The sequence below is a fragment of the Neofelis nebulosa genome, chromosome 10 (genome assembly GCF_028018385.1).
Source record: "Neofelis nebulosa isolate mNeoNeb1 chromosome 10, mNeoNeb1.pri, whole genome shotgun sequence".
Taxonomy (NCBI): domain Eukaryota; kingdom Metazoa; phylum Chordata; class Mammalia; order Carnivora; family Felidae; genus Neofelis; species Neofelis nebulosa.
Window position 1 is genome coordinate 103,750,979 of NC_080791.1, and position 13,824 is coordinate 103,764,802.

General features: G+C 43.4%; 1 protein-coding gene across 1 annotated transcript; it reads right to left on the bottom strand.

Annotated features, from left to right (window-relative positions):
• Positions 1-11,334: 11,334 nt before the first annotated feature.
• LOC131487898 (olfactory receptor 5A1-like) lies at positions 11,335-12,342 on the bottom strand. Its single transcript, XM_058689092.1, has one exon. The coding sequence runs from the start codon at positions 12,309-12,311 to the stop codon at positions 11,349-11,351; it is 963 nt and encodes a 320-aa protein (XP_058545075.1). The 5' UTR covers positions 12,312-12,342; the 3' UTR covers positions 11,335-11,348.
• Positions 12,343-13,824: the final 1,482 nt, after the last annotated feature.

Below are 13,824 nucleotides of genomic sequence, written 5' to 3' on the forward strand. Positions count from 1 at the left end.
AGGACCTGCTCTCCCAGCCTAGGTTTGAGTCTTCTCCAATACAGCCTTACAATCCAATACAATGCAAACTCTGCTTAGATGCCTCCAGGGCAGAGTGGTTCCCTACCTACTATTTACAGACAGTTTTTTTTTAAATTTTTTTTTAATGTTTATTTATTTTTGAGACGGAGAGAGACAGAGCATGAATGGGGAGGGGCAGAGAGAGAGGGAGACACAGAATCGGAAGCAGGCTCCAGGCTCTGAGCCATCAGCCCAGAGCCCGACAAGGGGCTCGAACTCACGAACCGTGAGATCGTGACCTGAGCTGAAGTCGGACGCTCAACCGACTGAGCCACCCAGGCACCCCTACAGACGGTTCTGATTCTGATTCTCAGAAAGCTTTTTCTTCAACTGAACCCAGATTGATCCATTTGACCCTTTGGTGACTGAGATCAGACTTTTGTGTTATGGTCATCTTGACAGTGATGCTGTATACCAGATCCAAGCAAGGGAAGGGGGTTGGCTTATATGCTCACCATCCTGAAAGTCCTGTGGGAGTATGGCTAAGTCTATTCTGTTTACTGACTAATCAGAATGGGTGAGGACCATAGTTTGAGGGTCCTAGAGGCCTCTTATTGGCCCAGTTATTCCTTTATTGGTGGATCATGGAGAATATCAGGGTTTCTGGGGCAGGGACCACAGAAGATAGGGTACTTGGCAGGTTTGGAAAAGCATCTGTTAACCTACAAGAGGAATATATTTCAATATTTTAACAACCTAACCACACGAATACCAGTCTTCCCTAGAAGAGCATCTGACACATAGTAGGTCAGTAAATATTTGTTGGAGAAATAAGTGAATAAAAAAACAAATATAGTAAGAAACTTGCAGTCTTAGAACTCTATTCATGAGATTCCAGAACAGTCATTGGCAGAGACCTACAGGCTCTGAGATGATGGAGCAAACAGGCCAAGACATCCCATTTAGGAGGGAAATCCAATGTAAGAGTCCACATCCCAGCAATTATTTTATGCCAGCATTTTGAGGCCTGTCAACACTGGGACTAGACAGACACCAAAGGACAAATACTGTATGATTTCACTTACATGAGGTTCCTGGAATAAGCAGATTCATAGAGACAGAAAGTAGAATAGGGTTTACTAGGGATCGGGGCAGGGAAGGTTGAAGGGTGGAAATATGTAAGAATTTTTTTTAATGTTTATGTTTATTTTTGAGACAGAGACAGACACGAACTAGGGAGGGGCAGAGAGACAGGGAGACACAGAATCCGAAGCAGGCTCCAGGCTCTGAGCTGTCAGCACAGAGCCCAATGCGGGGCTCCAACTAGTCTACCACGAGATCATGACCTGAACCGAAGTTGGATGCTCAACCGACTGAGGCACCCAGGTGCCCAAGAAATTTCTAACCATGTATGTTTATTAGCGGGTGTCGTGGAGGCAAACTCAAAGCACAGAGCTGTCTTGTGACATGCTATATTGTATCTGGAGACCCTAAACACTACTGGACCCTAAGAGACTTTGGCTCCTTCTTCACTTTTGAGCTCAGCTAAAGCACTGGGCCATGGCCATGGGATATGGCTTCTCCAATAGTTGGCCAGAAAATCTGGAAAATGCAACTCAGAAGTACAGAAGACTTCATTCCATGTGCCAGTGAACATGAATGCATTAGTGACAAGAGATAGGTGGGATCTGACAAATCACTTTCTCTTCCTTCCACTGGACTGTTTGGAGGACAGGGAGCTTCATGTGGTCTGTCTAAAGACATACGCATGATTAAACAATTGTGTCTTTCCTTAAGCTGTGATCAGCTCAGTAACATACCCCCTTAGTTTGCTTTGTCTCCATCCCTGCCTTAGTTTCCTTGCCCCTTTACCTTGGCTGCCCTAGGATTGTACCTCCCAATGAAACTTTAATTAATGTAGAGCATTAATGTTTTTATTTTATTTTTGAGAGAGAGAAAAAGAGAGAGACAGAGACAGGGCATAAGTCGGGGAGGGGCAGAGAGAATGGGAGACACAGAAGCAGAAGCAGGTTTCAGGCTCTGAGCTGTCAGCACAGAGCCCGATGCGGGGCTCAAACCTATGAACTGTGAGATCATGACCTGAGCCAAAATCGGATGCTTAACCCACTGAGCCACCCAGGCACCCCTGTCACTGTATACTTTAATGACCTTTTTGTTTGGCCTCTGGTCATCCTCTAGTTATCTCTAGGAAACTGTGAACTCTTTATGGGAAGACACTGTGTCCTTTTGCTTCTTGTTGTATTACAGGATCTAGTGCAGTATCTGGTACATAGCAGGTGCTCAACCAATATTTGTTACTATCGGATGAGTAAATAAATAAAGCAGACAAAGGTGACAATAACTCTCAAACACGTCTCTGGAAAATCAGGCCACAAATGGCTGGGAATGAGTATTCAAGCCAGAGCAACATTATCATAGGACTTTTATTTCACTTTCTACCAATATTTTTGAGCACTTACTCTGGACCTACTGTGTGCTATTAGTTCTTACTGTAGAATAATTTGGTTTTCTGATCTACAATTATATCCTGGGTGAATCAGGGATTGTGTGAGCCTAGTGTCCTACATAACAAATGAATTCTGAAAGCCCGAGGGGATGCTTGTATGGGTCAAGAGCTGTTGCCTTATTTATGTCTGAGCTGGTGTTTAAAGCTTGGGCCCTGTAAGGCTGAACCCATGTGAACTTCCATACTCCCCTTCACCCCCATCCCTGCCAAGTACCTGCAGCTAGTGAGGCTGGCCTGAAGGTATCAGGTCTCCCCACTCCCCTCTCCCTTTCCCCTCTCCTTGATCCTTATACACAGTGCACAAGCAGGGCCTGACTGGAGAGTGGGCAGGAGGGAGAAACTATCAGAACTGACCTGCCCCAATTCTGATGATAATTCTATCATGCTGACAGTCAGGACAAGGACTAAGGAAGGGAGAAGAAGAAGAGGAAAGAGAAACAGGTCAGCAGAATGCAAAACAAAAGATAGAATGGGGTTTATTTAAAATTTCTAGTTATCACACAGCCAAATCTGAGCTTGGCTAATGACAGCCGGGTCCTTGGTTCTGGGGCTTCCCAGGTCTTGAGAAGGTCTTTCTGTCCCTCCTTTCTCCTGGTCCTCTCTTGAAGCTACGATTTTCATGCCTACCTGGGAAACTAGGGCATCGTGCAGCAGCAAAAGTGGCACAGGGCTAGCTCTGGAGTTTGGATTCTGTTCCTCATCTGCTGCTAACCTGCTGGTGGCCTCAGACAAGTCATTTCCCCTCTCTGAATCTCTGTTTCTGCATCTGTAAAGAAACGGTTTGTGGAGCTCCTTTGCCACATCTGAATGACGCATAATAGTCCATGGCTCTGCAATTCAATTACCTTGCTTTGGCTGAAAGCCACAGTGGTGATCTTTGACTCATAAATGTTGGGAATGTTCTGTCCCATATGGGTCACGGCATGTACATTTGCCTCCTTGTTGTTCCTGCTGCTACTTCCTCTTGTTGCTGGCTTGTTTCCTCGTGTGGTTTGTAACTTAGGACTCCTGAACCGCTTTCCCTCTGGGGCTTGCTGAGGGAGGCTAGTTTGCTCTGGCTTGGGAAGGAGTCTCTCCCGGGCGGTTTTCAGTCTGTCTCTGCTGAGGCCTGATACTCCTACTGGACCGGCGTTTAGGTTCATTTCTCGGTTTGCCATCTGTGTGAAGGCAGTCCCCACATTTGTGTGAACACAGGCCCAGGCTTCTGATATCTCTTGGAAGATGGCAAGCATCACAACCATTTTCACAGGCAAGCGGGTGGCAGTCTCACAGGTGGTGGCGGAGACAGACCGCATCTCTTGATTCCCAGCACCGCCTCCCCACCCCCTTGAACATTGTGCACCAACCCAGTGGCCTGGATCACCTCCCACAGTCTTTAATGCCCCAGTACCCCTGCTCGGAGGTGGGCAGCTGGGTCAGAAAGCCCCTTAGCCACGGCGCTTCTCCTCCCGCCAACTGCTCTGATTACGAGTTCTCTTTCTGGCACTCAAATATTTCCTTTTCTTGGTTTTGAACTTGAATCTTTGTGTTTGGAGAAATGTATCTTTGCCTGTGTACCTAAGGGGGGCGGAATGCCACCCAGGTTGACTCAGCTTGGCCAGCCACCTTCTGCCCCGTCGTGGTTATTCTGAGTGGTTGATTCCCCACAGACAGAGTGGGCGGCCACGCACGAACCGTGGTGTCAGGCCCTGGGAAGCAAACTTGCCTGCTATCACACCCCTCCTCCCCGTGACAGAACTCCTTCACCCAAGTCCTTTCTCCAGAAGGAGCAACGCTGTTTCCCCTGGAAGAGCACAGGGTCCAGGAGTGCCCTGCCTTTCCCTCTCCCCGCACCCCCCCAAAGATGAAGGACGGCTGGTCTCACAAAGTGACCACAACAGAACTTTTGCTTAGAGTGGGGAGAGGGAAGGAGAGCTGGTCACTGCACAAGTAGGATGGAGAGAAGGAAAGATGAGGCACCCTGGGGTCCAGGGTAGAGAAAGGCTTGAGACCAACTTTACTGGTAGCAGGATGTTAACATCCGGTAGCCATCTCTGCCCCCCTTCCCTTCACTTCCCTTCACCTCCCTGGTGTGTGTATTTATAAGTTATGTGATTGTGTATGAGTGTGCGTGTGAAAGAGTATTGTGAGTGTGTGTGTATGTGTGAATGTATGTGAGTGTGCGTGTGTGAGTGTATATGTTTGTGTGAGTGTGTGTGTGTAAAGAAAAGTGCACAGTCGAGGCACCAGGAGTCAGGAGACTTAAGCTTAAAAATCAGTCTTGTTATCGCCTCTCTTCCTTGGCCTGTCACCTCTTCATTCACAAAGTTAGAGGACTGTATTAAGTTCATGGATTAAAAAAAGTTGTTTTTTTTTTTTTTCTAATGTTAATTCATTTTTGAGAGGCAGAGAGAGACAGAGCACAAGGAGGGGTAGAGAGAGAGACACACACACACAGAATCTGAAGCAGGCTCCAGGCTCTGAGCTGTCAAAACAGAGCCCAGCGTGGGACTCGAACCGACAAACTGTGAGATCATGACTTGAGCTGAAGTCAGACACTCAACCCACTGAGCTCCCCAGGCGCCCCTTAAATCCACGAATTATAAATATAATATTACCAATGGAAACATACTTTCAAATGCAAGTTTACATGGAAGCTAATATTTAAAACATGTACAAGGGGTGCCTGGGTGGCTCAGTGGGTTAAACATCTGACTTTGGCTCACGTCATGATCTCACGGTTCGTGAGTTTGAGCCCCACATCGGGCTCTGTGCTGACAGTGCAGAGCCTGCTTGGGATTCTCTCTCTCCCTCTCTCTTTCTCTCTCTCTCTGCCACTCCCCTACTTGTGCGTGCTCTCTCTCTCTGTCTCAAAATAAATAAATAAACTTAAAAAAATAATAAAACATGTAAGAAAGAAAGAAAGAAAGAAAGAAAGAAAGAAAGAAAGAAGCTGCCTTGATGGATTGTGGATTGAACAACGGCCGGGGCCCAGAGCTCAGTGGCTTCATCTCCTCCCCACCTCTTGGAAAAGGCCTGTGCAGGATCCCTGGGATCCCCTGGAACATGGTTTGCAAACAGCCAGGCCACATGTCTCTTCTCCAATTTCTTGCACTGAGGCATTATAATTATGAAAGGAAGGAGGAAAGTGTCCCTGGCCCCAAAATTCCTGCAGCAGAGCTGAAGTGGTGTGATTTCCCCGAAAACAGGACTCAGAGCTGCCAGACCGAAGCCCACACCTCGGTCTCCCTTAGAGCAAGTTTCTACCTCCTGGCTGAGAAGCTGCTGACAGGCAGCTGCCAGCTGTTGTGGAACCACAGGGAAGGGCTGTGGGGCTGGAAAAGGGACGCTTTCACCCTACAGCTGTGAGCCATTAGCAAAGGACTCCACCCCCCCAGAGCTTCAAGTCTTTGTTTGTGAAAAGCGGGGAGTGGAATGGGTTAGCCACTGGTAGGTCACTTACAGCTCTCTAAAGGCTTTCTGGGATGTGGCCTGAGTATTAGCATCCTCACAAAAATTTATTGTGCACACAGGGTGTGTCAGGCATGCAGACTGTAGTCAAATCAGAAGACAGACATGGAACAGTGATGAAGGGTATGGAAAGGAAGCTTGGAGTGCTAAGAGAACATACTAGCGGGCCTCAACTTGGACTAGGGGGTCAGGGTGGTCCTCCAAGACAGAGAGAGAGATACAGAGAGGCAGAGAGAGACAGAGACAGAGGCAAAACTGGGAGAATGATGGGGAGAAGTCCAGGAGGACTACAGAGTAGGGGGATGGGTGGGACTGGAGCAGAAGTTAGAGAGATCAGCAGCCTACGTGACCAATTCACTTCCAAACACACCAACCTGGTGTGTAAAGCAAACTCTTGGGCATTTTTTTTCTTTTTTTCTTTTTAAATGTTTATTTATTTTTGAAAGAGAGAGAGAGAGAGAGAGAGCGCACAAGCAGGGAAGGGACAGAGAGAGAAGGAGACATAGAATCCGAAGCAGGCCCCAGGCTCCGAGCTGTCAGCACAGAGTCTGATGCAGGGCTTGAACTCATGGACCATGAGATCATGACCTGAGCCAAAGTCAGATGTTTGACTGACTCAGCCACCCAGGCGCCCCAACTCTTGGACATTTTTATATTCTCTTTTGCTCCCAAATATTTGAGCAAGCAGTTTGCAAAGATATATAAAATACGCATGGTAATAAAGAATGGTAAGAGACACAAGTTTGGGATGCAGAGGAGAGCCAGGAATAAGAATAAAAGTGCATGCCAGATGACTTAAATTCTTCCTACAGATGGGTCACAGATTTTGCTCAGAATTTCTTAGCAGCCAAGGTAGCCAGAGTTCATGTTTCCTTGTTCAGTGATACAGTTCACCCTGTTGATAGGGGGAATACAGAAAAATTGTTGCTAGGAAGGTGGTTGTTAGTCTATTTCTTCTAGAGTCCTCCAGTATAAACAATTCATTGTGGGTGGTGATACAATGTTGTCTCTCTTCTTAACTGGCTTAATCCAGGGCTAGATTTTAAAACATCAATCTTCCTCCTTTATTATCCCCTGACCCCAGTGTCTTGATATTGCTCTCAAGACTGTTGTCCCTCCCCTGAGACCACAGCACAGCTGAATATTTCTTTATCTGAACCTAGATGCAAATGCTCTAAGTTGGGAGGGAGCCTCATCACTACTTCTACCTTTGAAAGGCATTACAAATTCATTATTAATTCCATTCTGTTTTTGTTTTAATATTTTAGTTTCTCCCTTGTTTCATGGTCACGTGTGATAATTCCGTTTATAAAACTGTTCCACCTAGAAATCCATTTTTGAAGAATGCTGTTCTAAATGAAGGTCGTCACTCCTGGTATATAACATAAGTGATGATCTTACCGAAACTAGGCCTAACTATTTAACAGAAGTCAGTTCTCCTTTCTTTTTTTGCACTTAAATTATGCATGACTTGAGAAAATAGTCAGTTTTTGACAGAATTTGTTTTAGTTTTCTGGGCAATGCCAAGCATACATATGAGAAGGTGTATTTTCAATTAATGGTCTTTACTGTCATGTAGATATGTACTTAGGATCTCCCTAACTTGTTAGTGTGTGCCTTTGGGTATGTTACTTGACCTCCTTCCTGAGCCTTACATATTTTATTTCCTGGATAAAAATGGTTAAGACCCCTATCTCATATGTGGTTGTGAGAACTGCTGAGAGTGTGTATAAAGAGTCTTTAGGTAGTATATAGTACATTGTATGTGAATGAAAACAATAAACAATCTTATCCAGTAGGATCATTTTAAGGATTAACAGAATACATATAAAGAGGTTATCAGGTAGGAAAAAAATTAAGTTTTGTTAATATCATCTTTCATCAAGGGTATGAGGAGATAGATGCCCTAGCAGGTTGCTGGCAGGAGCATCACAGCCACTTTAGAGAGAATTTGGCAGTGTCTATTAAAAGTTAAAAATATACAAACCCTTCTATATTAAAAAGGAGCCATACACTACTAGGTACTTGTCCAAAGGATATAAAAATGCTGATTCAAAGGGGCACATGCACCCTGATGTTTATAGCAGCGCTATCAACAATAGCCCAATTACGGAAAGAGTCCAAATGTTCATCGACCAATGAATGGACAAAGAAGATGTGTGTGTGTGTGTGTGTGTGTGTGTGTGTGTGTGTTTGTATGTATATATATATAATGGAATATTACTGGGAGATCAAAAGAATGAAATCTTGCCATTTGCAATAATGTGGATGGAATTAGAGTGTATTATGCTAAGTGAAAGAAGTCAGTCAGAGAAAGACAAATACCATGTGATTTCACTTATATGTGGAATTTAAGAAACAAAACAGATGAACATAGGGAAAGGGAAGGAAAAATAAGACAAAAACCAAAAGGGAGGCAAACCATAAGAGATTCTTAAATACAGAGAACGAACTGAGGGTTGCTGGAGGGGAGGTGGATGGAATGGAGGTTGATGGGGGATAAATGGGTGATGGAGGGCACTTTTGGGGATGAGCACTGGGTGTCATATGTAAGAGATTAATCAATGGGTTCTACCCTTGAAGCCAATACTACATTGTATGTTAACTAATTTGAATTTAAATTATATATATATATATATATATATATATATATATATATATAGTATGTGTGTGTATAACATATATATGCACAAACCCTATTAATAGCAATTCAACTTCTCTGTTTCTACCAGAAAAATTGGGTATTAGCACGAAGAGGTATATACAACTCATATATTGCAACACTGTTCGTAATAAACTAGCAAAAACTGGAAACCACCTAAATGCCCATCAATGCACAATAGGTACATAAATTTTGGTGTGACAATTCTATGAAATAATTTAAGACTGAGGTAGAGTTATATGTATAGCATGGAAAGAGCTCCAAGAAATCATGTTGAGTGAAAAAGCAAGCAGGGTATGGAAGGATCATTCAGTACAATACCATTTATGTAAATACACACAGAGCCACATAAAGCGGTATTACATAGGGGTACATATATGAATGTTAACACATAGACAGAAAAACTGTCAATTTACATACCAACATAAACAGTCATTACCTCTTGGGGGGAGCAGGAAGGAATTGAAACTGAGAATTACGGTCAAAGGAGGCATTTTCTTACCCATAGTGTTTTCATTTTTTTTTTTTTCTCCAGCAAGGAATTTGTGTGTAAGCTATAGAACTGAAACAGAATTTTAAAAAACTGCTGGGCACAATGCCTGGCATATAATAAGCATCCGATAAGTGTTAATTCCCTTCCTTTGGCATAAAATCTCAAAATCATCTGCCAAGTGCATTTGAATTTTATTCATTCATTAAATGAATATGTATTAAGCACATAATTTTCCCCAGTTGTGTGAGAGCAGTTTAGACAGAAAGTTAACAACTCAGGGAGAAGACATATAACTAAACAAGGAAAAGTAATAAAGTGTCATAGGTGCTGATAGATGAAATAGAGAATGCTATGGGAACACATTGCAGTAACTCTTAACCTGGTTTGGAGGAGTCAAAGATCAGATCAAGGAACCCTTTACAAATAATCCAAGTGGTCAGAGAATAGATCAAATAGCAGCATGAATTGAAAGAAGGAGCGAAGCAAAGCCAGCTTTGGGGTGCCTGGTTAAATAGTCGACTTCAGCTCAGGTCACGATCTCGCGGTCTGGGAGTTTGAGCCCCGCGTTGGGCTCTGTGCTGACAGCTCAGAGCCTGGAGCCTGCTTCCGATTCTGTGTCTCCCTCTCTCTCTGCCCCTCTCCTGCTTGCTGTCTGTCTCTGTCTCTGTCTCTCTCTCTCAAAAATAATAAATATTAAACAAAAGAAAGAAGAAAGAAAGAAAGAAAGAAAGAAAGAAAGAAAGAAAGAAAGAAAGAAAGAAAGAGGCAAACTAGTTATAGCCAAAGTTGATATGGCTTAGGGATGGCTGTCATTATTCACCATGACTTATATCCACAACCATTAAAGAAGCAGGACTTCAGAAATCTTTGTCCTTTGCTCAAGAACCATCTTGTAAAATAGGATCACAGGCCATTTAAAATCCACATTTATTTCTGCTGCAAACTCACTGACTTGGCTGTCCTATCTCATGTCCTGGAGTGGGGTTCCTTCTGAGATAATGCATAAAAATGAAAGCAAGGATGTCAGATCTGTGGGACAGGCTGTGGTCAAATTCCAGAGAGGTGGGAGACAATATACAAACTCTAGAACACAAAGTGAAAGTAAGTTGGGGATGGGGTGAGGACAGAGAGGAAATATCCATACAGGGCCAAGAGTGAGAACTGTCCAGGGAACAGATGCAGAATTAGAATTTCCAGGGGAAGTCTCTCTTCCCTGATCCTGTTCCTTAAACCAAGTGGTCCCACCCAGTCACTAGGAGGCTTCAGTCACGAAAATGAAGCATATGGGACCCTACTCTCCTTTAGAGTTTCTCACCTAACCTTATGTTTGGTTTTTGCTCACTGTGACTTCCCAACTTTGGATCTGCTGATTTGAGCTCCTATTTCTGGCCCAGTGGACTTCATGACCCCACACATGTGACCACTGGTTCATCTCAGACATAGTTTATAGGTACCCTATTTTCTCTTGGCTCTGAACAGTCATTGATAGACACAACTATTTAGGGCTCTCAGGTTCCTAAACCAGAGTCAGACTTCCTGTTCAGTATCAACCATTGGATAGGTACAAATCAAGGGCAAGGGGAACAGAAAATTTGTCCCAAGTAATGAATGGATTGGTATGAGCAGTGTTATATTGTAAAGAGGTCTGTGGTGGATGCTTGTGGTCCTGGAATTATGATCTAACCAGCTCTAAGATATGGCATTCTGGACCCAGCATCTGATGTCATAAAGCTAAAGAATGTCATCCAAAAGCATATTTATTTTCTATTGCAAGTGACCTAAATTGAAACCATATCAGTCCATGACAAGAAAGGTAAAGGGAAGAAAAACCTTTGTTGAGCCTAATTGTGCAACAGACATGTAGGTTGGGGATCTTGCTTGACATAACTTCTTTAATTTATTACTTACATTCTGTAACCCATTTATTATAATGCCTATTTACATATAGCAAAACTTGATTTTTTTAGCAAACTTCTTTTAAGTCTATTTATTTTTGAGAGAGAGAAAGAGTGAGCTTGAGTGGGGGAGAAACAGAGAGAGAGAGAGAGAGAGAGAGAGAGAGAGAGAGAGAGAATCCCAAGCAGGCTCTGTGCTGACAGAGCCAAATGTGGGGCTTGTACTCACATGATCATGAGATCATGACCTGAGCTGAAACCAAGAGTTGGATGCTTAACCAACTGAGCCACCCAGGTGCCCCAATTTAAGATTTTTTTAACTTAGAGAACCATAAGACACAGAGGGAACATCTGCTTCTTCTGGTTCTTGAGTTTTTTCAATGCATCTTTGATCTCCTTGTTTCGCAAACTGTATATGATGGGATTCAGCATGGGAATCACAGCTCCATAGAGCATGGACACCACCTTCTCTTGGTCCTGTGAGTAGCCAGCACTAGAATGGAGATATGAGAAGAGACCAGAGCCATAGAAGAGAATCACTGTGGTCAGATGAGAGGCACAGGTGTTGAAAGCCTTCATCCGCCCTTGGGTTGAATGGATCTTCATGACAGCAGCAATGATGTAGCAATAGGACACCAGGACAACAAGAGCTGATGTCCCACCAACTGCACACACAACAAGAAAGTTCACTACCTGGCTGAGGAAGGTACTAGAACAAGACAAGTCTAGCAGAGGTGGCAGGTCACAGAAAAAGTGTTTAATGACTCGTGGCCCACAGAAATACAGCTGGAATATGGAGCTTGTTTGGACCAATCCCATGAGGAACCCTCCAGTGTATGCTGTAATGACCATCCCCACACACATGGTGGGTGACATGAAGGCTGCGTAGAACAGAGGGGTGGAAATAGCAGCATAGCGGTCATATGCCATGGCCGCCAGGAGACAGCATTCAGTGGCCCCCATGCTGATGAAGAAGAAAAACTGAGTAGCACATCCCACAAAGGAGATGGTCTTCTGCTGCTTGAAGAAGTCACGGAGCATCTTGGGGGTGATGGAGGACGTGTATGAGATGTCAACAAAGGACAAGTTTCCAAGGAAGAAATACATGGGGGAGTGCAGGCATGACTCCATCCTGATCAAGACAACAAGGCCCAGGTTCCAAGTCAGAGTCACAGAATAGATCCCCAGAAACAACACAAAGAGGAAAGCCTGAAGCTCTGGATGCTCTGAAAATCCCAAAAGGATGAAGTCGGTTGTTATGCTGATGTTCCTTCCCATGGCCATGTATCTTCCCTTTGCTGCCTGCAGGCCCCAAAATGAGATTCCTGGGGAGTGAAAATCCAGATGAAGAAACCGCTTTGTTCTGTCACGGAATCATAGACTCCCTGAGTCACAAGAGACGCTGGAAAGCAGGTGTTCTACCTCTTTCCAACATCAAATCCCCCTCTACAGCATTTATTGGGTCTTTTGTGGAGATCATTATCATCCTAATCTGATGCACTGTTCATGCAAAACTGACAGGCCCAGATTAGACTGGCAATTTTGCATTATCTGGATCACCACCTTCATTGACAATGTCACCACTTTACTGAAGGAAGTTATTAATACAACTTGCACCAAATACTCCTTTTTTTCCCACTTGTTTCCAAGCATTGTGGTTGGATTCTTGGGCCACTCAGATTTATGCTTTTTTCTTTTTTTTAATAAAATAAATATGTCAGAAATTGAAATACCACAGAGAGGCAATTCTGTGTTTCTTATCATCATAGTTTGTTCTGACCAGATTTTATGGGGTCAAGGTGTTTTTTCTCCTTTAATCAGTGGAATGAAGCACATAGAGGTGTAAAACACTGGCATCCCCTTTAGAGATTAAAGAAAGGAGTTAAAAATAAAAGTTCAACACTGAATTGCCAGTGTTCATTCTGTACAAATATTATCAACTGATCACAAACGTTGCACCAGGTTTGATAGACCTAACTGTAGATGATGTAAAAAATAATAAAACATTATTATCAGGTTCAAAATGTTCAACATAATATATGGGACAAACAGAAAGCAGATAAACCACAGCACAATGTGATAGGTGTGCCCAAGAGAAGTATTGTATAGTGTCCTGGATGTTGGGCATAGCAGGTGGAAGCTTCTGAGAGATGTGTTGCAACACATGAGGGTTCCAACAGTGAGTATGGGGTTACCAGGATGAAAATCTGGTGTGTGAGGGGGTTGGGTGACAGTTGGTTCAGGAAAAGCATTTGCAAAAGCAGAGGAGAGCATAGTACTTGGGATACTTTAAAAATGTCAGCATGGCAGGAGTGCAGTGTGAACAGGGTTAAGAGAGCATAACAGGAGTCTAGTTTTGAGAGACAGTGAGAGGTGGGAAAATTGTGGAAGATCTTTGAAACTCAAAGCAAAGATGGCAAAACATTTGTTTCATAAATATATGTGTATACAACTGCATATGCTAGGTATATAATTGCATATGCTGTATATATAATTGCAAATATGTAATGCATATTCCTATTTAATTTCAACCTTCTTTCCATTTCTGAACTTTTGTTCCACTTTACCCTGCTCTGTTCTTTTGATAGGATGCATCACCTTCTCCCACTGCATAGAATCGATTGGTTGTTGATACTGATTGTCTGTCTCCCTTAGATTGTAAGCTTAGGAAAACCAGGATTTGTAGGAATTTTTGTGTTTTTTGTTCATTGAAATATCCCTAGCACCTAGAGCTGTACCTGGCACATAGTGGGTGCTCAATAAATATTTTCTGGGTAAATACCATGCTAAGGGGTTT

Coding starts and splice junctions, on each gene's coding strand:
- LOC131487898 (XM_058689092.1), bottom strand. CDS start 12,311: ATGGCCATGGGAAGGAACATCAGCATAACAACCGACTTCATCCTTTTG.